This window comes from Salvelinus fontinalis, chromosome 14 (genome assembly GCF_029448725.1).
Source record: "Salvelinus fontinalis isolate EN_2023a chromosome 14, ASM2944872v1, whole genome shotgun sequence".
NCBI classification, from domain to species: domain Eukaryota; kingdom Metazoa; phylum Chordata; class Actinopteri; order Salmoniformes; family Salmonidae; genus Salvelinus; species Salvelinus fontinalis.
In genome coordinates, this window is record NC_074678.1 from 50,110,367 (window position 1) to 50,136,898 (window position 26,532).

At 42.5% G+C, this 26,532-nt stretch overlaps 1 protein-coding gene across 3 annotated transcripts; it reads left to right on the plus strand.

Annotated features, from left to right (window-relative positions):
* The first annotated feature begins 3,289 nt into the window (after positions 1-3,289).
* Positions 3,290-25,461, plus strand: LOC129811070 (GRAM domain-containing protein 2B-like). Of its 3 annotated transcripts, none has more exons than XM_055862219.1 (12): positions 3,290-3,507; positions 16,754-16,891; positions 17,170-17,230; positions 17,362-17,434; positions 17,698-17,801; positions 18,204-18,302; positions 18,570-18,710; positions 18,895-18,979; positions 19,525-19,605; positions 19,837-19,936; positions 22,731-22,838; positions 23,298-25,461. In XM_055862219.1, the coding sequence occupies exons 1-12, from the start codon at positions 3,416-3,418 to the stop codon at positions 23,335-23,337; spliced, it is 1,122 nt and encodes a 373-aa protein (XP_055718194.1). In that variant the 5' UTR covers positions 3,290-3,415; the 3' UTR covers positions 23,338-25,461. The 3 variants fall into 3 exon arrangements, with proteins under 3 accessions (XP_055718194.1, XP_055718191.1, XP_055718193.1); XM_055862216.1 differs by lacking the exon at positions 3,290-3,507 and adding an exon at positions 9,493-9,699; XM_055862218.1 differs by lacking the exon at positions 3,290-3,507 and adding an exon at positions 15,089-15,323.
* The last annotated feature ends 1,071 nt before the right edge of the window (positions 25,462-26,532 follow it).

Consider the following 26,532-nt stretch of genomic DNA (forward strand, 5'->3'; position numbering starts at 1 on the left):
GCTAAATGTAAAGGTTATTTGGAAGTTTTTGAATGACACAATCATTTCAAACTGAAGCTGGAAAGATTGCAAATTAGATCCAAAGTTACCTCTGCTGCAGAGGATAAGTTTGTTAGTTACCAGCCTCAGAAATCGGCAATTAACTGCACCTCCGATTGCAGCCCAAATAAAGTTCAAGTAACAGACACATTTCAACATCAACTGTTCAGAGGAGACTGCGTGAATCAGGCCTTCATAGTTGAATTGCTGCAAAGAAAACACTAATAAAGGACACCAATAATAATAAGAGACTTTCTTGGGCCAAGAAACACGAGCAATGGACATTAGACCGACCGTGGAAATCTGTCCTTGGTCTGATGAGTCCAAATTTGAGATTTTTGGTTCCAACCACCATGTCTTTGTGAGACGCAGAGTAGGGAAACGAATGATCTCCGCATGTGTGGTTCCCACCGTGAAACATGAAGGAGGAGGTGTGATGGTGTGGGGGTGCTTTGCTGGTGACACTGTATGTGATTTTATTTTGAATTCAAGGCACTGTTAACCAGCATGGCTACCACAGCATTATGCAGCGATACGCCATCCCATCTGGTTTGCACTTAGTCCCACTATCATTTGTTTTTCAACAGGACAATGACCCAACACACCTCCAGGCTGTGTAAGGGCTATTTGACCAAGAATAAGAGTGATGGAGTGCTGCATCATATGACCTGGCCTCCACAATCACCCGACCTCAACCCAATTGAGATGGTTTGGGATGAGTTGGACCGCAGAGTGAAGGAAAAGCAGCCAACAAGTGCTCAGCATATGTAATAACTCCTTCAAGACTGCTGGAAAAGCATTCCAGGTGACTACCTCATGAATCTGGTTGAGAAAATGCCAAGACTGGGCAAAGCTGTCATCAAGGCAAATGGTGGCTGCTTTGAGAACATTCCCAAGGTGAAGCCATTTGGATAACCGAGGAATGTTGTTCCTTAATGTTCTGGGAACCATTTGAGAACATTCCCAAGGTGAAGCCATTTGGAGAACGATCCTAGAACATTTCCAAAAAAACAATTAAATGTCAAGTTCCTTAAGTATGCTGAGAATGATCCAAAGCCAAGCAATTATCCTGCACCATTTCCAGAAAGTTGGGAAGGTTGTATGTAAAATAACCATAGAACAACCACACTCTCACCAAGCTGTAAGAAACATATGGTTCTCAGAACGTTATATGCTAGCTGGGGAGATGGCTCCTGAATACAGTCATATGAGCTGGCCTGCCAAGAAAACCTTTTCACTGTCTGTTTTAAGTCATAGCTAGTTTTTGTGAAAAGTCTCAGCATTTTATAAGGAGACAGATGGACTTCCTGTATTAGGCTATAGGAAAACTCTCAAGGGATTGCAAAGTTGAGAGATTAGGGTGAAATATCAAGTACTGTGAATTGCTATGGGTCAGAAGAAAAAGTGTATCATGACCATTTGGTGCTGCAGTTGCTGTCTCACAAGAAGTGGGGGAAGGGAGAGCAACAGACAGTGGTCACTGGCCACAGCCCAGTGTGGCTGTAAAAGACTAAAGTCACCCACTGACATTTTGACTGCCTCTGCAGTCTTGTGACTCACTAGTCTTTTTGATCCATTCATAACCATTGTAGTTAATTATTTGAATTCATGAGCTATTAAGACTCGATGCAGCTGACTCTATTTGCTTTTAGCCACACTTTTTTAGGGCATCATGTAATTGCTTTTGGAGCCACTGTTTTAGAGGTTGTTATGTTGAAACACATTACCATAAGTGAATGCTTTTAAAGCTATTGAACTTCTCACATACAGATTAAACATACTAGATAGTGGAGGCGCCACTTTGGTTTTAGAAGTGGGGTGACATAACCTGACAGGGGGTCTGGGGGAGGTAATTTTTTTTTAAAGGTGTGAATTGGGAAGTAAATTGTATAAGCAGAAGCCAGTCTACATAGGATGCGCATAACATACTGTAGGGCAGGTATGTTCTTCAATGTATTTGAATATTTTGGGAATTTGCACATTAAAAAACGACCTGCAGCGGCGCTGGTTAACCCAGGTTCATAGCCCTTAGTAGCGGTAATAAGTCATAATTAGTCATAAAATAGTCTACTTACTACCTGTAATACAGTCCTCTTGACAGGAGATTTTTTTCCATTTTTGTTTTGTTTTTTTAACAAATATATTTACTTAATTGTATGAAATGTCATGTAACACGTGCAGCACAATATTGCTGATAAGCGAAAGTGTGGTTTTCTAGGCTATATACTATATGTAGGCTACATCTGTCTTTTAAAATCACTAATTGAAGCGACCTCGCCGGTACAATCTCTGGATACAGGGCCAGCATGTGTTATTTTTTTTTTAAACACCAGTATACATAGAAGAAGTATACAAACAGACAAGGATAACATATGCTAAGGGGTACAATAAATGACAGATTATACAAGATCTTAAAAGATACACACACATTGATTGTTTTATCAGCTGTTTTATTAGAATAATGTAGAATGGTCTTAATGTACTGCTCAAATTCCTTATAGAAACATGGAAGAGTGATTTTTTTATTTATTTGTGAATTTACACTTATGAATATGACATTTTGCCATTGCACAATTAGATTCATGAGGTAAGATTGTTTTTCTTTATCCTTATTATAATTAAGGAAACCGAGCAGCACATTCTCCCATAAAAAAACAAAAGTCATCAAGAATATTAACAATTATAAAACTATAAATATCTTTGCCATAATTTAGACAATTCCAAAATAAACGCAAAGCTGTTCATTCTGAGACCTTTTTGACCTTGTTAACAAGCAGGTATTTGTGTGGTAATAACCATACTTTTTTTTTACAACAGATATTATTGACAAATGTATTCCAGGAAGTTGTGACATAAGGAATAGATACAATATCCCTTTGAAATAAAGCACTTACAGATATGTTGTTCTGAGGGAGCAAGGAGAAACACATTTGTCTTATTGGAGAGTTAACTGGATTAAGCGAGGGTAGGTCAAGGTGAGGTCTGGTAACATCTCTGAACAACATGATAGTTCCAGATGGAATAGCATCAAAGACTCTGGCGAACTCTCTATGGACCACACCCTCTCGATTTGATAACACATTAACAGAGGGACGCAGGTTTGGTGTCCCATAAAAGGCAATGGGCGGAGACGACGAGTCATGTACCGCGATTTGATTGGAGAATTGGTCTGACATGACTGTTTTTTTAAGAAGTTGCCTCCTTCTCCCATTGGTCGATAGGCTTCGTCCGATTTGAGCTCATTTCCCTTATCAGCATAGCTAGATGGAGTTGGAGAAGAAAAAAAGGAGAAGCTGAACAAATCCAAAGACAGCGTGGAAGGTTTCTGGTGGAGCGGCGTTTCGAGTCTTATACCCGAACACCGGTTAGAAGAAGAATGCTCGAAAACAAGAGAGAGAGGTTGAAAACCTTCCTAAGAAAAATAGATGAAAAGGCAATCTTTAGAATCAAGCACTTCATGAAAGAAAGGTAAATATAACGGTTCTACCTAAACCACTATCACGCCGCGAGCCCTCTAGTAGTGGGTGGATGTGTTAATAGAGATGCTAACTTGGCTAGCTGGCTTTTCGCTTCTTATAAGAAACAACGTTTGGAATTCAATACCGCATACAATTAGTTACGTTATATTGTTGCATGATTTACTTTTTATAGTTATTACTTTTGTTGCAAGAAACGTTTAGGTTCTTCTGAGTGTTGGCTACTGTAATACACTCTTGCGGGACTACGTTAACATGCTGAAATGTAACTAGCTAACGTTAAGCCTAGCATGACTAGGGAGCTATACTTAACAAAAATATAAACGCAACAATTTCTAAGATTTTACTGAGCTACAGTTCATAGATGGAAATCAGAAATAAATTCATTAGACTATGGATTTCATATGACTGGGCAGGGGTGTAGCCATTGGCCTGGGAGGGCATAGGCCCATTCACTTGGGAGCCATGTCCAGCCAATCAGAATTCGTTTTAATCTAGAAAAGTGCTTTATTACAGACAGAAATGCTCCTCAGCACCCCCTTTGCCCTCAGACTATCCCGCAGGTGAAGACGCTGGATGTGGAGGTCCTGGGCTGGCGTCGTTACACGTGGTCTGCAGTTGTGAGGCCGGTTGAATGTACTGCCAAATTCTCAAAAATATGTTGGAGGTGGCTTATGGTAGAGAAATTTACATTGAATTCTCTGGCAACAGCTCTGTTGGACTTTCCTGTAGTCAGCATGCCAATTGCACACTCCATCAACTTGATCTGTGGCATTGTGTTGTGACAAAACTGCACATTTTTGTGGCCTTTTATTGTCCACAGTACAAGGTGCACCTGTGTAATGATCATGCTGTTTAATCAGCTTCTTGATATGCTACACAGGGGTTTGGATAATCTTGCCAAAGGAGAAATGCTCACTAATAGATGTAAACAAATTTGAGACATGCGTTTTTTGTGCGGATGGAACATTTCTGGTATCTTTTATTTCAGACAATGAAACATGGGACCAATACTTTATATGTTGCGTTTTATAGTTTTGTTCAGTATAGTTAGCTGCCTCCTAGGTGACATCCTGTATCTAGTAAAAGCTGTAAGTTATTGACCACATTTTAAAAGGTAATCATTGATCTACTGTCTCAAATGCTTGTCAGCTAGTAGAAGTGTCTCAAATAGGAACAATATTGTGCAAACAGCTGGACCTTAGGCAATTTAAACAATGTATTTTATTGCATAGAACTTCCTATAAAATTAGCTAGCTAGTTTTGGGAGTTACACTTTTTAATTAGGTCGCAATTTAGACTCAAGTGTATTCCTGTACTACAGCTAGAGGATGCTTTGACGTCATGATACAGAGTACAACAGATCAGGAATTAATTTCACGGAGAGAGGTGAAATATGAACTGCTCTTGTTGTTTTAAAAATAAATAAAAATGTGTGTGTCAATTATGAGTAAAGAAAAACAGCTAGGTAAACATCCAGGCAATGTTTTTGTATACACAGGCCTACAGTCAAGGAAAGGTGTTTTCTTTACATTCAAAACAGGTCCAGATTATTGGCTTTACACCACCATGTTAGCTGAAAGCGGTGTGGTGAGCTGTATGGAAACTCAGTTATTTCATGTTCCAATGCTTGGGTTCTTCTGGACAGTTCTTAATCTCATCATTGCCTCTCGCAGATGAAAACGCGTTACCTCATCGTCCTCCTGCTCCTCTATGTGGGTCAGAAGGAGACTACTATTTATTTATCCTCCTAATGGCAGGGATGATCCTGCTCTGAGAATAACCACAGACAGCAGGACCGGTGTTACAGCAGAGGAGACATGTCGGGGACATGTATGGGAGACATACCGGGGACACGTTTTCTTTGAGAACTCTATTTTTAGTCTCCTTGGGTCACCCACAGGTGCTCTCTATCATTATATAAAGGCCATAACATATCGCTGTTTAAGCCCCATCCAATAGGAACCGTGCTCCCCCCCCACCCCATGAGCCCTGGGCCGTTATCTCCTCCGCTCTTAGCGAGCTATGGTATGGGGGTCGTCTCTCAGGTTGTTAATGTACAGTGATAACATGTACTGACTTGTCTACGAGAGAAGCTTGTTTAAGGAAACCTAGTTTTGTAAGTCTAGTAGTACTACATTGAAGCTAGGAATAGACAGGGAGGGGCTGCAGTGCCTGCGTCCATTTGGATGGAGTGCACAACCAGTGGCCAAGAAAGGCCTAAATTACCAGCTGTTTTGCAGGCTAAGGGGAGTAGGCCTAACTTTTAAATAAAAGGCAGAAAACCACATCTGCAGGCTTGAGTGGGGTTTATAGTTAAACCTGGGGTTATGGTTAAGTCAGGGTTATGGTTAAAGGGGCATGTGTGTCGCCTCCCAGCATAGTGCTAATGAGCACTCTCCCAGACTTCGTTCAAAAAGTCAAGAAATTTTATTTTATTTTTCACCCGGGATCCTTTTCACTTCACAGCGGACTAGTGAATTCCTCATAGTGTATAGTTTGGAGAGACAGCTAGAACAAGTCTTTAAACACTGTTGTTCACGTGACTAATCTGTACAGTGCCATCTTAACGTTAAGATAACATCCTGGGTAAGCCAGTGTCTGTCTATTTACATGAAACCATAAACTCAAATCAGCTTGCACTCTTTTTGCTGTGAGAAATCATATCTAGATTTAAGGCTAGAGCTAACTATTGTTTTGATATACACATATTGTACTTGGTGAATTAATTCAACATGTGAGAGCCAGGTGGGAATTTCCTGCCTGGTGGTGGGAATTTCCTGCTGTTGAATTTCCTACTGTTGAACTATCATGAGGCTACGGCGGAAGAAAGGCCTTCTGTCTCGGGTCAGCTGAACATGGAGGCAGTGGCGAGAGCCCTGCATGCATGGGCCACATGACTCTCACAAACGCACACTGTTCTGCAAGCCCTGGGCCTGGCGGCACGCCACAAGCCGCATGTTGTTGTTTGGCCCCAGTCTCTGGTGACTTGTCTTGCTTGACCACTCTGCTGCAGAGCAAAGCGATTCCCTCACAGGCCAAATCACTTGGAGTGTCTGGCTTTGTTTTGTTCCAGCCAATTGCTGGGATTTATAGTTGATTTGGCATATTCACTTGAATTGTTACTGGGATGTTCTCTTATGTTGCTATATTGGATTCATTTTTTCGATTCTACTGTTAGCCTTGGGAGTTTTTTTTATACAATAGGTATAAAAGGTATATTTTTTCTGAATCAAAAGGCGACTTAGGTGGTGTACCCTGTCAGTCTGGCTGAATTTGAGGCCCCCCTCTTGGCGGTGTAGAGACACATTTAGCATTTAAGCCACTTTCCTGCAATTCTACACATTTTCTATGGAGCTGAGAGAGATTGTTGGTGTTTTTAAAGCAAATCTCCCTCAATTCTCTGAATTGAAAATGCTGTTCATTTGCTCAAACAATAAAATAAATACTGCTAAAACATTTTTTTTTAATGTTCAGTTTTCCCTGACACTAGCATTTATTTTGGTGATTTGTTAGTTCTGAAAGAATATTTGTCTTTTCAACATACTTTATCTGGTTTTAGTGGTTAAATTGACACTTTTTCCACCCCTAAAGTTAATTTAAAAAAAAAAATATATATATATATATATTATTAGTGTGTATGCGGCCCCAAAAAAACGCCTAGGTGGCTGATTTAAGGATTTCATATGGCAGAAAAATCCCTGTACAAAATATTTACGTATAGTTCGACTATGTGGGAACGCTTTGGAGTCTGTACTTGTTTTTAATCTGAGCACTGAAAAGTCTTTCTTTTAGGAAGCTCAGAAAAGCCCAGCTGTCGTCATCTGATCTTTGCATATGACTAAACTCAATATGATTGGACTATAGAAAATCTGCAGTTCACATGACTGACTGGGCTGTACAACTTTTTCTGTTGTCCACTAGATGGTGCATTCGTGCTGTTCATAACCGGACAATATACTCCTCATTGAACTGATGTATTTGTCATGGCCCACAACAATTAAGCCAGTCACAGCATGTGAATATAACAAATGTGAAAGTTAGAACATTTAGAGGTTGAAGTTATAGGGCAGATGCACACATTCTACGCAGAGCCATGTGCCTGGGATAATATGCATTAACAGAAATGTGCATGACAGACACACGACTCTAGAATCTCATGTCCAGGAGCACAAGCTGTTTTTTACTACCTTGAGTTGTAAGATCCATTTCTCAGCCCGGGGCTCTGAAATGCCATGTTGGGAACACAAGAACTGATCAGTGGGTCACCCCCTTCCCCACCACTGCTCTCTGTTTACCATAGAAGGGGGGTATCTAGTCCACTCATATTAATGCCCTTTCGCTTATGCAATGCAGCTGATTTTGCAGACTTGAGATATTGTACACCCGCTCAATGCGGGTACAGTGTACTACCAGTTCCATAACTCTGTGCCCAGCTGCACATCGTCTGTACAAACTGTTATGCTCATCTCAACGACAGCCTCTTATCAGAAGGCTGGGTGTTTCGTTTGATACTAGGAAGTGTATTTTTAGGTGTCGGGATTCTTTCAGGAGTGGCAACGGTAAAAGCTTTTCACGATAAGCCCTCACACCCCCGTGTGACCATAGCAGTCACCATAAATGTTATCCGGTGATCTTTAAACATGAGGTGGATAAAGGGAGAAATCAAGTGGATAGGGAGTTACTGTTGGTCCAAGCTCATGTAATGTGTGCACAGGTCGACTAGTGCGTGCAGACGTGACATAATGGGCTGTGGTTTTTCTTCAGAGAAGTGGCTGGTAGCGACCTCTTGCCTACTTAGCGGCTTTACAGTAGAAAGTTGACTGGATATCTTAAACTATATTTTAGTCGTTATCTAGTTGCCGAAGCAAATCCACCTTTTGCCATGCAAGTGAAGGGATTTCAATTTCAAATGTCATTGAATTGACATGGTCAGCAAAAAGGGCCTGATGATGCTGAAGACCTCATCAGCCGATAGGCAAATCTGTGTCTTTGTTGCACAGTACCACCAAGTCTTGACGACTCTCTTGATCATGCCAATGTTATTTAGCCTATGTAATTACCCTGAAGAAATGTAAACCACACACATGCTATAAAAAAGTGACCTTTTGCATTTGACACTTTCACAGTCTGTTTGGTAACCTCCTGTGTTATGTGGATTTACATAGGGAGTTAATTTAAGACTGCTGGCCATTGGCATAAGGGTTTATGCTGTGGAATCTGACTGGTCAGGAGGTGTTGAACATGCTGACCCGTGGATCAGACTGACTGTTAAGCATCGGCGTGGGAGGATGAGATTGAGTCATAGCCACGGCCCACAGCCCCACTCATCTCTCAATAGTCCGAATGAACTACCTTTCCTTCTATCCTCATTGCCATATGGGCAATGACAATGTTGTTTTTCCCCCCTCACTTCCATTAGGACCCTAATTGTGTCTCATAAAACACAGTGCGTTTAACCTATTGATCTTGCACTGAAATTGGATGAACCTATGGGGTTAATTTGACCTCCTGACCTTGAAAGATGTCATTTTTAACAGGTGCAATTGTCCATGTGTATTTTGGTTCTGTGTACGACCTCCACAAAGAGAGGACAAGCCAACCATTAACATGCTCATTGTACTAGTTGCTTTGTTGCCATTTCCCTTCAGGCATTCTGAAGTTGCCTGCCATTCAGCTGACAGTGTCATTTGAAGCCATTTCATGCTGTGTTGAGAAGAGGCTGGTGTTATTCCTGTGGTGAGAATAGAGGCTGGTGTTATTCTCCCACTGTTCCCTGCCCACTGTCAGCTGTTTCCAAGCTAATACCAGTTGACCGAATATCGGAGGATGATGCAGCGTGAGGGACAGTGCCGCTTGGAACCCAGCCATCTAGTTTATTTTTATTTTCAAACCCACTCTGTGTGCTGCTGCTCTTCTAACCCTTCCACGTTTTGAAATGCATCAATAAAAGCTAGAAAGACCTTTACACCCTTTTGACTGCCTGCCATTGCTCCCGGGTCCAGAGCAGAGGGCAAAAAGCTCACTCTTTATTTTTCACAAACGCTGCTTGTGTTCAGACCGGCACTCTCTGTAGCAACTGAAGAAGCGGGTTAGGACAAGCTTGGCTGGTCATGGAGAGGGGAAAGAGCCAGTTGGACAACCAGGATCCTGCGGACCCTCCTCGGGCAGTGGATGAGGCGAGGTAGGGCAAGCGTGGCTTTCCACTGCTTTTTATCTTCACCTGGCCACAGCCTATTTTGTAGCCTATTTTGTAGTGATTAGGGTTTAAGCCCAAGTGAATGTCAATACTGAATCATTTGTGAGTATGACGTCAACAGATGTCCTCAGTGTATCGACTGCCGATTTTAGCCTGCTATTGACTCCCATCGGGATTAGTCATCAAGGTCTCTGTCTAACCCCATTACCAGAGGGAGTCAGTGGGACCGTCTATAGATCACGTCCTCAATGTCTCATGACCATGTTTGTCTGCGAGGCTTATCAAACGGACAATCTGTTAGCCTACGATTATCAGGTTCACCACCACTTGAGGGTATCACTGTTTGTTCAGTGAACTAGTGCTCATAGACAGTACATTGTGGTCAGAACAGATGAACATGACAATTTACTAGACTATCACCGTTCAGCGACATCATACTCTGTTGTTTTACAGCCTAAGAGATTGTATAGGCTTATGTCACGGATGTGCTGGTGTTCCAGTCTTGTTTTCTTTTCAATCTGTCTCTAGTGCTGGGCGAGCTGAGTTGGGTGAAAAGAAACGGATACTTTTCCCAGCACGTAGGAAGTGGGCCAAAGTTCAAGGCCTCTGCTTTGCCAGCAGATATAGGAGATTAAAAATATATATATAATTGGGGCACTGACTTCCTTGTGTGTCTAGGTGGGGACACTGCCACAAAGGGTCCGGCCCTTGTTCCAGTACTACGAGTTTGTACAAAGGATGGGACAAGTGTTAACTTGAGCCCTTTCGATGGGGAGAAACATTCCCATAGTATAGAAAGTTTTAGGCCTATTGCTTAGTTGACATGATTGTCAGATATTCACATGTCTATACAATACTTTTCAGCTGATTGATATCGGCTGACGGTGTTGGCAATAAGGTGACAATGCTGGTTGTAATCTACTGGCACAGACCTCAATGGCAATTGGCCTTGAACAATGTTATGATGATGTGAATTACTTCAGTAGACTACATTTGCCCCTAAACAACTTCTCGCATGTGACAAATTGCTTGCAAGCAGGTTGCTTGAATTTGAGTTATTCCCATGCGTTTCATGTGCAGTTGCATTGGAAAAATGTGATTTTGGGCCTCACTGGCCCCATGTAACATGTACAGTGGACTCAGTGAGATGGTCCAGAATTCTCTCCTGACGGATTTCATTTTTCATTTAACCTTTAACTAGGCAAGTCGGTTAAGAACAAATTCATATTTACAATGACGGCCTACACCGGCCAAACCTGGACGACGCTGGGGCAATTGTGCGCTGCACTATGGGACTCCCAGTTGTGATGCAACCTGGAATCGAACCAGGGTGTCTGTAGTGACGCCTCAATCACTGAGATGCAGTACCTCACAGGCTGACTACACCGCTCGCGTCGGAAATAAATTTTGAGATCTATATTATTCAATTATTGCACCCACACTGGTCGCGGGCACCAACGAGCGTCTGCATTGCTAATGGCTAAAATAGAAGTCAGTTCTATTTGTGACGCAGATCGCGTTGCAAGTCCTGTCTCCCATCTCCTCATTGGTTTATAGAAGCAGGTACCCATGTGCCATCTCCTCATTGGTTATACCCACGTGGGTGACTGAAGACGAATGAGGTCAGTGGCCGTAATGCACTTAAATTATGAAAGTTACTAATCGCAATATAAAGTCAAGAGAAGGAAAAAGCCTGGAAGGAGGAGAGATTACTAGAAATGATTCGGTTGACCGTTTTATGTATGGATTAATTGGCGGAGTAGAGGACCTTGTGCATTTCAGGTAAAATAACAACTCACTGTTTATATCCCAGGACAAATTAGCTAGCAACAGCAAGCTAGCTAAATAGGACAAATTAGCTAGCAAGCTAGCTAGCTAAATTGCTATACATGTTTAATGCTTTTCGACCTGTCCCCAAATTAATATAATTTGTTCAGAGTGTGTTTTTGATATTTTAACCTGCGTGTCGTGATCGCGTTTGGTGTGGGGGGACAAAATACATTTATGCACGTTAGCGCACGTGCGCAGCCGGTTTGGGTTCAGTGTTAGACCGCTGCGCCACCTGGGAGTCCATGCAAAGTCTCTACCTGGCAGACAGGTAGCAAACTGAAACTGATAGCCTGCAGTACTGTATGACTGGTTGCCAAGCGATGCTCAAAAAGCTCACACTATAAAATGTGTGCTAATTCGTGTGCTACGTGGCAGGGCATTGCGAGCTCTACCATCAGTCTAAGCATACACATTCCGTCCCATGCGTCTTCTCTTCTGTAACGCACAGATAGGGCCTGTTCTTTCAGATTCTCATTCTCTTCATTAATGAAAAGCACAATGGCATGATCTAACTGTCAAAAACTTGCCTCCATGAGGTGGAACCCAATGCCAGGCGTGTTATGAAAGGCATGTAAATTCAATCTAGAGTAAGATCTGGTCAGATGCAGACAACTGTTACATTAACACACTTGGTCAGGCTATATATCTGTCTATAAATACGCACTGTAGGTTAGTTTTCCTCAAAGTATTCCCAGGCCTAATGGTCTGCAGACTAACATGTAAAGGAAGGAATGGAATTTCACAGGGCTTTCAAAAGAGCTCCCATTACCCTGCTTTCATTGTTTTATACTCCTATATCAGCCCCTCCCCCACCCAGGCTTAGTCACGTGAGTATGACTGGGACATGTATCACCTAACCCTCCACACTAATAGGCCTGTTTACTGGTACAGAACCTGTACCTGGGGGGGGGCTTGTTTACTAGCTGGATTACCCACTCCTCCAATGTGTATGGCTTACAAGTTAGCCCTCAGTCAACTAGGTTACCTTCTCATTCCCGACTCACTCAAAGATTGGAATGTATGTTCTCGTGTTTAATGCCCGTATGTAACATGCTCGATACCCAGACACTCGGTAGCCTAAAGAGAAACAATAAACTGTTTTTAACCTGGCCTCCTGAAGCTGTAAAGTGTTTTATTATTTGAAGGTTTTGCCAACCGAAGGGAGACAATGGCAGCCAGTGAAGTAACTTACACCGCTTGAGTGATGCAAGTAGTTATCCAGTCACCTTCACTTAAATTTCTCAATCGTCCTTGACTGATGTTTTAGATGACGCCTTATTTCTGGAGAGACTGCGTGCATGTGGGTGGAGTGGGATTTTTGGAGTACCAGACACCTTTTGCTAACATGATATCATCGCCGGTCTCACTCCCATTCACAAGGGGGCGATGGCAAAGTCTTTTATGTCTTTAATTTTGTGAAAACAAGTCACCTTCCCTTGCTAGTAGTGGCTAGCTGATTTTAGCCTAGCTAAAAACATAGCACGCTAGCTAGCCTTTTTAGCTTCCCACATGAGATATAATAAAATATTGAAAACATTTCTCTGGCAAATATTTATACTTTGTTGCTTGTGTATTCATTCCCATATCAGCGAAAAATAGAACCATCTAATCAAATGGCTACCCCTCTTACGCTGCTGCTATTCTGTTTATTATCTATGCATAGTCACTTTACCCCTACCTACATGTACATATTACCTTGACTAACCGGCGCCCCTGCACATTGACTCTGTACCGGTACCCCCCTGTATGTAGCCTCGTTATTGTTATTTTACTGCTGCTCTTTAATTATTTGTTACTTTTATTTATTTTTTTACCTGTATTTTTCTTAACGGCATTGTTGGTTAAGGGCTTGTAAGCATTTCACTGTTTTTGGCACGTGTGACAAATAAAATTAGATTTGTTGCCAGGGGCAATGGATCCCTGTGTCTTTTTTAAAGAGCGACGCAGCAGTAGCCCTTGTCTCAAATAGAACAGTGGACTAACTAGGGAAAGCCTTGACTATAGTTGTTCACCATGAGCCTGTTCTTCTGGTGCAATTCCTCCACCCCCCCCCCCCCCCTTCGAGTGTCCCTCGGTGGTGGAGTGGCACTTAAACGGAACAAGTAGTGAGAGCAAAATTGGGCTTAATGGGACAAAATAATACCACAGTTGAATGACGACGAGCCTTGTTTTTCACAATGCCTGTAGTGGTGGCAATAATAGCTTTCATTATTTCTCATGGAACAAATACGTACTTACTATATGCGCAACAAATGAGAACAGCAAAACAACAATGTGCCTGTACCAATGTACCCATCTTCTCGCTGTGGTTCAGTGTGGAGTAGTACTGAAGCATTCATTCCATAGCTGTTTGACATGTAAAAGTCAACACTTCCTTCACTCGGTCATAACCAGTGGAAGCATTGTAGTTAGAACAATTTAAAACCCCTCTTCTGAACTAGGCTATTATTTATGCCAAATGTTTTCGGGTCCATACACAGATCGGCTACACAGCCATAGCATACAGGTATTTTTAACCTCTGCACAATAAGCATGAAAATAGTTAGCTACTGCTACGTTACCTGCATTGAAGAGGAACATAAGGAACAATGACTAGTTATTGAGTTTAAAATCTTTTTTAATGAACAGCAAGGACAGCTTAAATAATTGGACATTCAATTTGCATTAAATCCTTTAGCTAGCTAGTTAGATTATTTACATCCACTGGGTTTCACAAGATGACTTGCTGGGTTGCTCAGCAGTCCCTAAAACAAAGACTAATTACAATTCATACAAATGTCATATGCCCATATAGCAAGCTAGTTGGCTAATGTTAGCTAGTCGGCTAGCTTGTTAAATGGCAATTTTTGGAAATGTGATGTACACATTGTTTTTCTTTACCTTAATTAACATATTCCTCTGAACTGTACTTTAAAAAAAATTACAAATATTTTTTATACATGATTTGTTCTGAAGCTATAATTACTTAAATTTGTCAGCCATCTTCCTGAAGCAACTTTAGAGCCTTGGGTTGCAGAGCTGTATGGGACTTTTGATAACCACTTGATAGGAAGTCTGCATTTCACTTTGTTTGGGGTTGGTATTGGGATTGGGCCCAAGTCTAGCTTTAGCAAACAATGACGTGTTGATTTTGTGCTGCACATCAAGTGGCATACCATGTGTTCCGTACTGTTGTGGATCCATAGCCTTGGGGGAATAGGACGTTTGAACCTCTACTCCCTGTCAGAGAATGCTCGATGGGCTGGGTTTGAGCAGCTCTCTGGCATCACCACACACCTGGGCTTCTCAGACTTTCTCTGCACTGTAATGTAATTATGTCTTCAAGCTAAGATCATATGTAAAGGATCCATATCTGTCATTTCAGTCTAGCCTAGCTACTCTGAGCTTGTGGACATGTTTTTAAATACGGGAAAGGCTTATTGCGCCACTGACTCTTAGTGCAGAAGGCGTGTGCCCTTACGTCACCTACTACGACGTGTCACACTATTTCAACACGAAGCCACTTCCTTTTAGGTAATAGAAGAATCAGATTTCACTGGAAGGTTGTGGCCATACTGAGCTGAACTAGTTCAGAAGTCACTCGGCACCCATCATTATGCAGTAACAGGTTAAGACTTGAAGGCCTTTGTTCAACTGTTTTCGGGTTGGGTTTTGTTTCGACTGGCTGCAAATTATGGATTGAAGTCAGTGCTGCTACAGTGTGTTTTTAATTCAGATAAGGAGGTCTTGCTATGAACAGGTATGAGTTTTCGGTCATCAAGGAGACTGCATCTGAACGGGTAAGACTTTAGATGGCAGTTTGTGCTAAGTTGGTTGTCGTTTGCTTTTCAGGCAAGTTCTTTGAACAGCTGTGCAAATAGGTTAAATACCTAGGTTTGCGACTGTCCTGTTGTGTAGTGTGTTCGTAGTTTAGATTCATTCTGCACTTTTATGCTGCATGTTTTTGTCCTGTGAAAAGAATATCTACTCAGGAAATCAAGTTTTCTTAGGTCTAGTGATGTCTTACACTTTGTAGCCTAGAAATTGCCATTATTGGATTTGACTTGGGCTAGTATGTTTTGAGATGGGCTTGAATGTTTCATGCTTTCATCTACACCATAGCAGGCTCATCACGTGTGTGTGTGTGTGTGTGTGTGTGTGTGTGTGCGCCTAGAAGGCCAGCATCCCGGAGTCGCCTCTTCACTGTTGACGTTGAGCCCCGTGTTTTGCGGGTACTATTTAGTTAAGCTGCCAGTTGTGGACTTTCCAGCTACAATAGTCATTTACAACATTAACAATGTCTACACCGTATTTCTTATCAATTTGATGTTATTTTAATGAACAGAAAATGTGATTTTTCTTTAAAAAACAAGGACATTTCTAAGTGACCCCAAACTTTTGAATGGTAGTATAAACGGAAGTTAATCGTCAAAGCATGTGGTTTACTATCTGTTTACAGCCTTGTCACAGGATGTGTTGACGCAGTTTTTTTACAGTTACTGTAAGGCAGATTACTCAAATGGTCACCTTTTCCATGAATCATAAAGATAAGCCTTTGGCCTCCAACTGTCCATTTTTCATTGCAGTTAACCTAGTCAAGAGTTGAGGAAATGCTCTCCGTTTACAGCGAGTCCACACAAACTACCATTTACATACTACTCTATTCCACTTATTAGACCAGACCTCTATCCATTATTTTTATTTCACCTTTATTTAACCAGGTAAGCCAGTTAAGAACAAGTTCTCATTTACAACTGCGACCTGGCCAAGATAAAGCAAAGCAGTGCGACACAAACAACAACACAGAGTTACACATGGAATAAACAAACATACAGTCAATAACACAATAATTATACACGGTGACAAGTGTCAGCCAGACAAAATAATGGGCTTTCACTCCTTTTGTAATTTTGCTTGTATCGCATGGGCTGAAATGTGATGGTGGTTTGACTGAGCCAGTGGTGATATTCATATCCATCTGAATGGTGTGTACTTAAGGCAGCCCTTTGAAAGCATTAGGCTACACGGCGTGTTTGGAAAGCAGTGCTTCATTATTTACGTAATATTCATATTCGATACGTGGTTCGACATTGTCTATAAATCCAAATCTTTTTCTGTTCATATTGTCTCTGTCTCCTCAAACATCAGTGGCTTAAGATTGATGGGTGTTTTGGTTGATCTGTTTTGCCCTGTCAATGAACCCTTCTCGTCCTTTCCTCCTCTTTTCCAGCTACCCGGTGGAGAGTGGGGGACTATCGGTGAAGAAGGAGAGCAAGAAGGTGAAGACCAGGAAAGCCCTCAGTCTGGAGGAGGCCCAACTGGAGCTCCAGCAGCAGAACAGAAACCTCACCAGACAAGCCCCCGTCAGGTAACCACACAGACGCACCGTGCAACCATAGGCTGCATTTACACAAGCAGCCCAATTCCGGTATTTTGCCCAATTATTGGAGAAAGGATATCAGAAATGGGCTGCCTGTGAAAAACGCTGCCATATGGATTTCAAGATTTACCATGGATGCTTAAACACACTTGTTTTCTCTTTGTGAATGTGTCACACCTAAAGCGTCTGTGTTTGACTGTTAATATCTGTCAAGAATTCGCTAAACCCACAGACTTCACGTCACGCTGCCGCTTTGTCTTCCAAAGGTCTCAGACGTTCGACGTGGATAGAAGTTTTGAGAAGACTGAAGGCGGTGGTTCACAAAGTGTACGTTCACTCGTTCCGACTTTTTTTTTTTTGACCTTGTTTATGAATATTACGTAAATAACGAAGCACTGCTTTCTCAAACCACCGTCACATTTCAGTTTTAGTCATGCTTTCTTTCTTCTGTTCAACAGAGTTTTATAAAGCACAACAAAACATTCCACAAGCTGTTTCCTGACATTCCGGAGAGTGAAGACTTGCTACATGGTAAGTGACGTTTTGGAATATTATTGGTGAAATACTCATGTCATGGCGACCGCTATTCATGCTTCTCAGTCAAATCACAAATACCCGACCTGTGACATTTTTAAGATAATCGTTAAAACGATAGCATGGTTCGGCGACGCTGCGGCACGCCACAACCATATCTGGCAGCCTTTTCGGCCATCACCGTCAGTCTGTGCTTGCTGTGTCATCACGCTGCAAGGCCTCAAGTAACTAACGTTCTCATGTCCTCCCTTTCTCCCCAGCCTACATCTGTGCCCTGCAGAAGGAGGTGCTCTACCACGGCAGGCTCTACGTCACCGAGCACCATGCGTGCTTCCACTCTTCCGTGCTGCTCAAGGACACCAAGGTAAGCAAACCTGACCCTTGATTGGCGACTAGGCTTTTCAGTTGAAAACATGGTTTGAACTTGTGAATAAAAGGTTTGGCCGTCCTATTCGTAGCTAATGGAGAAATGTATTCCTATACCTCTGCTTTCTTTCCCAATTATGAGTTAAGTTGAGCACACAGTTTATTAGGTTTTGGCGATACCCCGTGTACGGTACATTTTAGAAATACGGACAGATTTTTTTTATTAATACCTGTTAGGGTTACCCCTGTGGGGGTAAGGTATGGAAACCTGGATACCGCCCAACCCTACAGTTTCTTAATATGTATTTTACTTGGTACATCTACTGACTTGATTATTGTTTGAAAAGCCTTTTTCTTGGTGTGATGTTAAGGTTTGTTGCTCCTCTGTGTGTTTCTGCAGTTGGTGATCCCGGTGACCAGCGTGCACATTGTGAAGAAGCAGAACACTGCCCTGCTGGTGCCCAACGCCCTGTCTATCCGCACCATCGAGGGGGAAAAGGTCAGGGGTCATTTGCTCACCTGTCACATTGACACTGCATAGTCCATCCCTTAATCAAATGATAAGAGCTACACTGGTGGTTGTATAATCAATCTTCAATAGAGGGCAACCGATGAGTTACATAACACCCATTGACCTCTGATATATACAATTTTAATCTGTTCAATAACTGGACTCATTTTAAAGGCAAAGGTTTGCAACCTTGTATTTTGACTAAAGGGCATCCGAGCTGAAATGTGTCTCTCTCGCTCCTGTGTGCATTTTTAGTACCTGTTTGTGTCTTTGCGGAACCGAGAGGCATGCTACAAGCTCCTGCGGTCCGTTTGTTCTCGACTGGAGGATGGAAGTGCCAACAGCAGCCCCTTATTCTCTTCTACGGACAATAGCTTTGATCAGGGCAAGCTAGTGGTGAGTTAGAATCACTAGTGTTTGTCTTCCTAAAGTTCAATTTAAAAATAGTTTTTATCCTTGAGTGAAAATACTGCAGATACTACAACAGCCCCTCGCAACGTTACTGTCTCATATTCTACTGTAGATGTTTTACCCTCCATTTTGAAGCTGGTTTTAACCCAGTCTTTTTCCATCTCCCCAGAACTCCAGTCAGTCCAGTCTAGACCAGCTGGACGGGTCAGACCCCAAGCTATTCCTTGACTCGCCCCCACCCAACCCACACATAGGTGAGTGAGCCTTCCTAGTCTGGAAGAGGATCAGCTTTTAGTCTGGAGGGTCTACTCTGGACTAGTACTTTTTAACTCTGCGTTTTTGGGAACGGGCTCGTAAAGTAAGCATTTCACTGTAAAGTCTACACCTGTTGTATTCACTACATGTGACAAATCAAATTGTAGTTTTATTGGGGGCCGGTTTCCTGGGCACAGAGTAAGCCTAGTCCTAGACTAAAAAATCCCTTTCAAGGAAGAATTTCCTTTGAGTGCGCTTAATGTTAAGCCCTATGTTCAACCTCTCCGGTAGTCCCTAATGTGTAGACTGACAGTTGGCTACATGCGAGTGTTCTCTCCTTATGAATGGTGTATTGTCTAGGTTAAAGGAATATGGTGCGTTGTTCAACCTCCCCTGAAAGTACACCCATGTGTAGACTAATAAAGTTTTAGTCGGCTACATGTGACCGCTATCTGTTGCTGCGTTACGTACCTGACCTCCACATGCAAAGTCCAAGGTAATGTTTTTAGAGTGACTAACGTGTCTGGTTCTTCCTACTCTTCAGACCTAGTGCCTCAGGGGAGCAGCTCCAGCCCTAGGAGCACGCACACGCAGCAGAGTGACGGCTCCTTAGAGGACGTCTCAGGTAAACACACACAACGTAGGCCTATGCGTCTGGTTGTCTCCTTTTCTCACTCAAACAGAAATACCACGTGACCGTACAAAAAGCTTTATCACAGCGAGCCACTGACAAGCAAGTTGTTTCACAGTCAGTCACGTGGGATTGCTTGATTTTATTTGGCAATGGAAAGTGCGCATAGAGCTGCCCATTACATCCATGCGCTAACCCCATGTCGTTCTCTCTCTCCTTGGCCAGGTGGCTCGTGGGTGTGGAGTGTGACGGAGAAAGCCCGCTCCCTCCTCATCCACAGAGAGGCCAGCAGCCTCAACACTCTCCTCTTCATCTACCTAATACTGTAAGTGACCTCTAACCTCTACACACTCATTTACCAAATCCTGCTTCCCTAACTTCCTATCTCTACACTTACTTGTATTTGCTCAGTTTAAACCCCCCCCCCCCCTAAGGTCGATGTCCGTGCCCCCACGGAAATCTAATTTGCATAATAAAAAAGCCCCTTCAAAATCTGTCAGTTTAAGCAAGAGATGTCTTTTTTTGTTGCGTTGGATGCGTCTCAATCCACCGCATCTGCTTATGTTGCCCTTCCGCATCTGCAGTGAAAGGTGACAGAGTTAGAGCGGTGTTTGTCAGACCATGAGACATCCCAAAAATCGTTCTCACAAAATCGTCCGATGGGGTTGAGATCAGGGCTCTATGCAGGCCAGTAAAGTTCTTCCGCACCGATCTCGACAACCCATTTCTGTACGGACATCGTTTTGTGCACGGGGACATTGCCATGATGAAACAGGAAAGGGCCTTCCCCAAGCTGTAAGCACAGAATTGTCTGTAGCGTTAAGAGTTCCCTTCACTGGAACTAAGGGGCCTAGCCCGAATCATGAAAAACACCCCCAGACCATTATTCCTCCACCAAACTTTACAATTTGCACTATGCATTTGGGCAGGTAGCATTCACCCAGATCCGTCAGTGGGACTGCCTGATGGTGAAGCGTGATTCATCGCTCCAGAGAATGTGTTTCCACTGCTCCAGAGTCCAATAGCGGCGAGCTTTACACCACTCCAGCAACACTTGGCATTGCTCACGGTGATCTTGGGCTTGTGTGCAGCTGCTCGACCATGGAAACTCGTTTCATGAAGCTCCCGACGAACAGTCCTTGTGCTGACGTTGTTTCCAGAGGCAGTTTGGAACTCTGTAGTGAGAGTTGCAACCGAGGACAGATGATTTTTACGCACTTCAATACTCGGCCGTCCCGTTCTGTGAGCTGAGCTGTTGTTTCTCTTAGACTTTTCCACTTAACAGCACTTACAGTTGACCGCGGGGCAGCTTTAGTAGGACAGCAATTTGACGAATTGACTTGTTGGTAAGGCATTGTATGATGGTGCCATGTTTAAAAATTACTGAGCTCTTCAGTAAGGTCATTCTACTGCCAATGTTTGTCTATGGAGATTGCATGGCTGTGTGCTTGATTTTTATACACCTGTCCGTAACGGGTGTGGCTGAAATAGACGGATCTACTAATTTGAAGGGGTGTCCACATACCTTTGTGTGTATATAAGGAGACAGTTTAGTGCCAAAAAAGGGTTAATGTTTTGGGGATTCAGTTCCATTTAGTGACTTGTTGTTCAATGCGTTTGTATGGGGCTAATAGCAGTCAGATAAAATTGTTTCGTATACATATATATTTTTTTATACTTCAAGGGGTCTTAAAATGTTGAGCTCAAATAGCAAAAGGATCCTTGGTATGATCTTCAAACAATTCCATATAGCTTAGTAGAACCCCCCCCCCGGCTTTGACTTTTACGGGTCATTTCACAAAACACGTTTCTAGGCTTATGCTCTACAGGTAGAGATGAAACAGTATGAACATTTCATATCACGGTATTGTTAAAATGTGTTGGAAATGTTCAAAAAGTACTGACACACTGAAATCATTTCACCAAGTTTTATATTGAAAACAAACAAACAAAATCAGCAGCACTGCATTTTTTGTGTGCATAAACATTAAAGATTGCACCATGTGGTAAAAGTTTCCCTAGTGCAGGTTTAAATGAATACGACCTTTTTAAGTAAGCAAATCAAATAAATAAACAAACAACAAATAAAATTAGCAGCAGTCACTTTGAAGGTTGCCGTGCCTCACTATAGCCTCGAAGCCAGGCCCCTCAACAATTTCAAATAGCATCATGTCCTTTGTAATGTAATATGAAAGGGCTGCAGTGGTCTTGATCATTTTTGGATGTGGGTGCATTAGCAGCCTGCCTTTTTTAAACGCTTGCGCGAGTGTCTGTCACAACTGTAGATGAGGGACCAGTAGCAACGATGGGTTTACCTGCTGCACGCCCACTCTGTATTATTCACTTACACACACAATCTTCTGTGTTGCATTTGAGTATATGCAATGACCCCCATGCACAATTTACATAAATACAAATGAGTTTTAAGACGGTGATAGAAATTGCAATGAGCCCAACAATTGACATACATACAGGAGTCTTGTATAGGAGTCTGTAGTGTTTCTCCTGTTGGAACACTTACAACCAAGTTGACGTCTGACTGGTTTTTAAATGAACAAAATATGTTGGTTGGGTGACTAAAATACAACGTGTCTGCAGACACGACGCGGACAACGTGTAGTGTTTTTACAAGAGTAGGTAGCACTGAAAGCTTGTTTACATTATTGACAAGCTATTAGCAAGTTGGCTAGACAATGACATTTTCCCCCATTTCTGAAGTCCCCACATCATGCATTGAGCTAAAAGTGAACTTACCTTGCATTCGCTATAAAGTAGCGGGTGGTGGTCACGAAGATGACTCGAGAGATTTGAAGTGTTACCCCCTTTCGCAGCGAATTTTATTTTTTGCATGGTCTGCAGACAGGGTGACCATCTTCGATTTAAGTTTCCCTCAGCACTCTTGTAAAACCCAAAATACGACCACACTTTAGATATGGTTCTCTTAGACGACTGAAAAATCTCCTGAGCGCAGTCACTGCCTTCCGCCATGTTTTCAAACAAAACAAAACCCACGTTGCATGCTGCGCCTGCGTCAGACTGTTGCTAACTTTGGTTGATGCTGGACAGTATTTACCCTGAGTTTTAATTGAAGGGTGTGACTAAACATTGTTTGTGTTTAGGGTGGTACTACTGCTGCTATCATCGGGGTACATCGGCCTCCGTATCGTGGCTCTGGAGGAGCAGTTGACCTCTCTGGGCGCCCTCCCTGAATTCTCCCTACAGAGCAGGTACGACAACCCCACAGCAACCATAATACAACCTCCACATAACAGGTCACAGCCGCGGGATAACCAGCAACCATGTCACGTCTCAAGCAAGCCTTGTCCACAATTGCTTAGTTTAAACTCATCCTTTATTTATGAACGTAAGCACAACAACCATTTTCATTACCTGCCATCAGATCCTGATGCGCTTTAGCCCTCCTCTGAATATCTTTGATCATGGCAGGACAGCTATATTCAGAGGAGTTGGCTAAACCATATACAGATCTTGGACCAGGCTTCGTAACTGACATTTTGTGGTTATGCAAATTGCCTCTCCCTCCCTTTCAGAGCTGTGACTTTCAAATTCCCATAAGAGGTGCAGCTCAGCTGACTCGAAGCCAAATGTTTTTGTATCACATGGGGTGTATTGTGTGTTCAAACCTTTCTCGAAGTATACTCAACGGCCTCTTTTCTGTTTTTTAGGTACAAAGACACAACCATGATTGGCCAGAGGAGAGATTGATGACTCATGTTTGGAGGACAAGACAATATAGCGCCAACTGGAGCTCTCGTGTTGGAAGATATTCTGTCCTAGAAGAATTAGGAGCAATTTTGAAAGTGTTCCAGAGTTGGCCCGTCGTCCCCTTGCATATAGGACTTTTGGAGCACCTCCCTGTATGAGTTCATACACAGACGGGTAAACTCAAAGGGCTATATTTAAGAGAGCTAGACCCAGGCCAGCCACAACTCACAGCAAGCGGAGCCAAGCCAACACACATGCACACAAATGAGCTGCTGTGTGACTTGAAACCAAAGCCAACTCTCAAACTAAGAATAAACTGAAGGGGGGCGATAGTCAACTCCATCTGCTCTCAGATCATATTGACGAAGCGATTTCTCTGATTTCCAAGAGAATTCTGAAACGTGCGCTTCCATTCTGTATTTTCTTCATGAGCATGTGGTCTGTGCAGACTAGTCAACTTGACTGTAGTCCTACGTTTTGCTGCTTCTTCTTTTAACACCTATCGTAAGGTACAAGTGCTATGCAGAACCAAAGATGCACAGGGTGTACTTCTTTGGCATGAGTACAGAGATGAATTTTATTCTTTACCTCCTATGTCAGCATTTCATCACGGTGTTAAGTCTATCTGTATTTAATCTTTCACTACTAAGCCATCTGCGGGTACTCTTGAATGATTCTCCTGGTAATCAGCCATAATGATAACAATGAATTATCTTCTCTTACACGGATCAGCCAGCCGAGCAGCCATTTTGAGCTTATCTCCTGACGGTCTCTCCTCTCTCTTAAAGATCAGCAGTATTTAGCCTGGCATTCGCATGATTTAACCCAGTTTTAATGATCAATGCTTTGGAGGACACTCCCTCCAGTCTCACTGGATGTATGCATCTTCAATGCACAAAAACAAAAAGTACGATCAGGTTGAGTGTTGTCGCCTTTGTAGCCATAGAAATGTTCTACTTTTTTAAAAATGACTTTGATCATCAAAGTAGTTTTTTTATATATCAATACTATTCTTGTTCAGATTAATATCTGATGACTTCCGTACTGTATAGAATGAACTGATGTTGTGTAAAAGCAAAGAATCAAACCTCTGTTCTCAGCAGGCCTGTCAATGACTAAACGCTTGTTCCTACTGGTTCAGGTGTTTCAGGACTGTTCAATGGATATTTGGATTAGGAAGCGCCATAATGTATTGTATATTATTGCATGTGTCTGGAACATCAGATACTTGACTGATATATTATGCACACTTTAATCAAGCGATGTTGCTACGGAGGTCCTATTTCCAACGAAGGAAATAAATGTGGTCGAGAATTATTTCAATATGCAAAAAACATGAAGGCAGAAAGATGTATTGGTAAACCTGTAGGTTTTTAATTTTTTTATTATTATTATTTGTAAAAAATAAAGCAAAAAGAATGGCTCGTGAGCGAGCAAGCGCACTTTAAAAGTTGGGAACCTGTCAATCCAAAGACATCACATTTGACAGGTGGTGGGGAAGCAGGTGTTTGTTCTTTAGTATTTGATGGTGCTAAGACCTTTTTTTGTTTTTCTCAGGGGTGGGGGCAACCTGCCACAGTTTCAGGTTCTCTGCTTTTCTTTCGCCATTTATCGTCTTTGTCCATCGGAGCGATCATGTTCTCTACTTTTCATTGAGCATCACTTCGTAACTTTGCAATATGTCAGTCTCTGATTTGTTTGAGCTTATCTAGTGACATGGGATGATTGGTTGAAAAACATGAGAAAGAAAAAAACATTATGTAAACACTTTCTCTATTGACGAGACATGAAATGCGTTGAAGTGACGTCTTATGTCCTAATGATTGGGTAGTTGTAGTCAGGTGTTGGGCTCAACTACATGCCATAAAGCAGTACTGTCAGTTACTGTACTTCCCCACCAGGAGACAGCACACGTCTTCAAACGGATACAATGCAAGAATATCAATGAAGAGTGCAGTATGTGTGGTTTTGCACTATTGAAGTGGTGTAAATTGTTGTATCAATTGTAAAGTCCTTAATTCTATGGTCATATGTATTTATTTGCATTCTGTGTAATTCAAAGTATTTGTCTCTGTGAGATTTTGTTTTGGTATTGTTAAACAAATAAATCAAATGTTGCACAGAGTACTTTTTTTTATAAGAAATTGCATGCATTTCATATTCATGGGAGCAACCTTTTTCTGGCCTGGAAATGTAGCAAAGTATTTGAAGGCGCCTGTGTTCCCTTTCTGTTCATAAAGTCGCTCCACTAAAAATATTGCCTTAAACATTACTAAAGCACCACTGAGGTGAGTGGAGAAGTACTTGTGGCAGCAAATTCTTTTGTTTTGTCATCTATACAATGTTTGTTATAAACTCAGTGAAAAAAGAGATGTCCTCTCACTGTCAACTGTGTTCATTTTCAGCAACCTTAACGCGTAAATATTTGTATGAACGTAAGAATCAACAACTGGGACAAACTGAACAAGTTCCACAGACATGTGACAAACAGAATAATGTGTCCCTGAACAAAGAGGGGGGCAAAATCAAAAGTAACTGTCAGTATCTGGCGTGGCCACCAGCTGCATTAAGTACTGCAGTGCATCTCTTCCTCATGGACTGCACCAGATTTGCCAGTTCTTGCTGTGATATGTTACCCCACTCTTCCACCAAGGCACCTGCAAGTTCCCGGACATTTCTGGGGGGAATGGCCCTAGCCCTCACCCTCCGATCCAGACGTGCTCAATGGGATTGAGATCCGGGCTCTTCGCTGGCCATAGCAGAACACTGACAGGAAATCACGCACAGAAAGAGCAGTGTGGCATGCTGGAGGGTCATGTCAGGATGAGCCTGCAGGAAGGGTACCACATGAGGGAGGGGGATGTCTTCCCAGTAACACACAGCGTTGAGATTGCCTGCAATGACAAGTTCAGTCCAACGATGCTGTGACACACCGCCCCAGACCATGACGGACCATCAACCTTCAAATCGACCCCGCTCCAGAGTACAGGCCTCGGCGTAACGCTCATTCCTTTGACGATAAACGCGAATCCGACCATCACCCCTGGTGAGACAAAACCGTGACTCGTCAGTGAAGAGCGCTTTTTGCCAGTCCTGTCTGGTCCAGCGACGGTGGGTTTGTGCCCATAGGCAACGTTGTTGCCGGTGATGTCTGGTGAGGACCTGCCTTACAACAGGCCTACAAGCTCTGTCCAG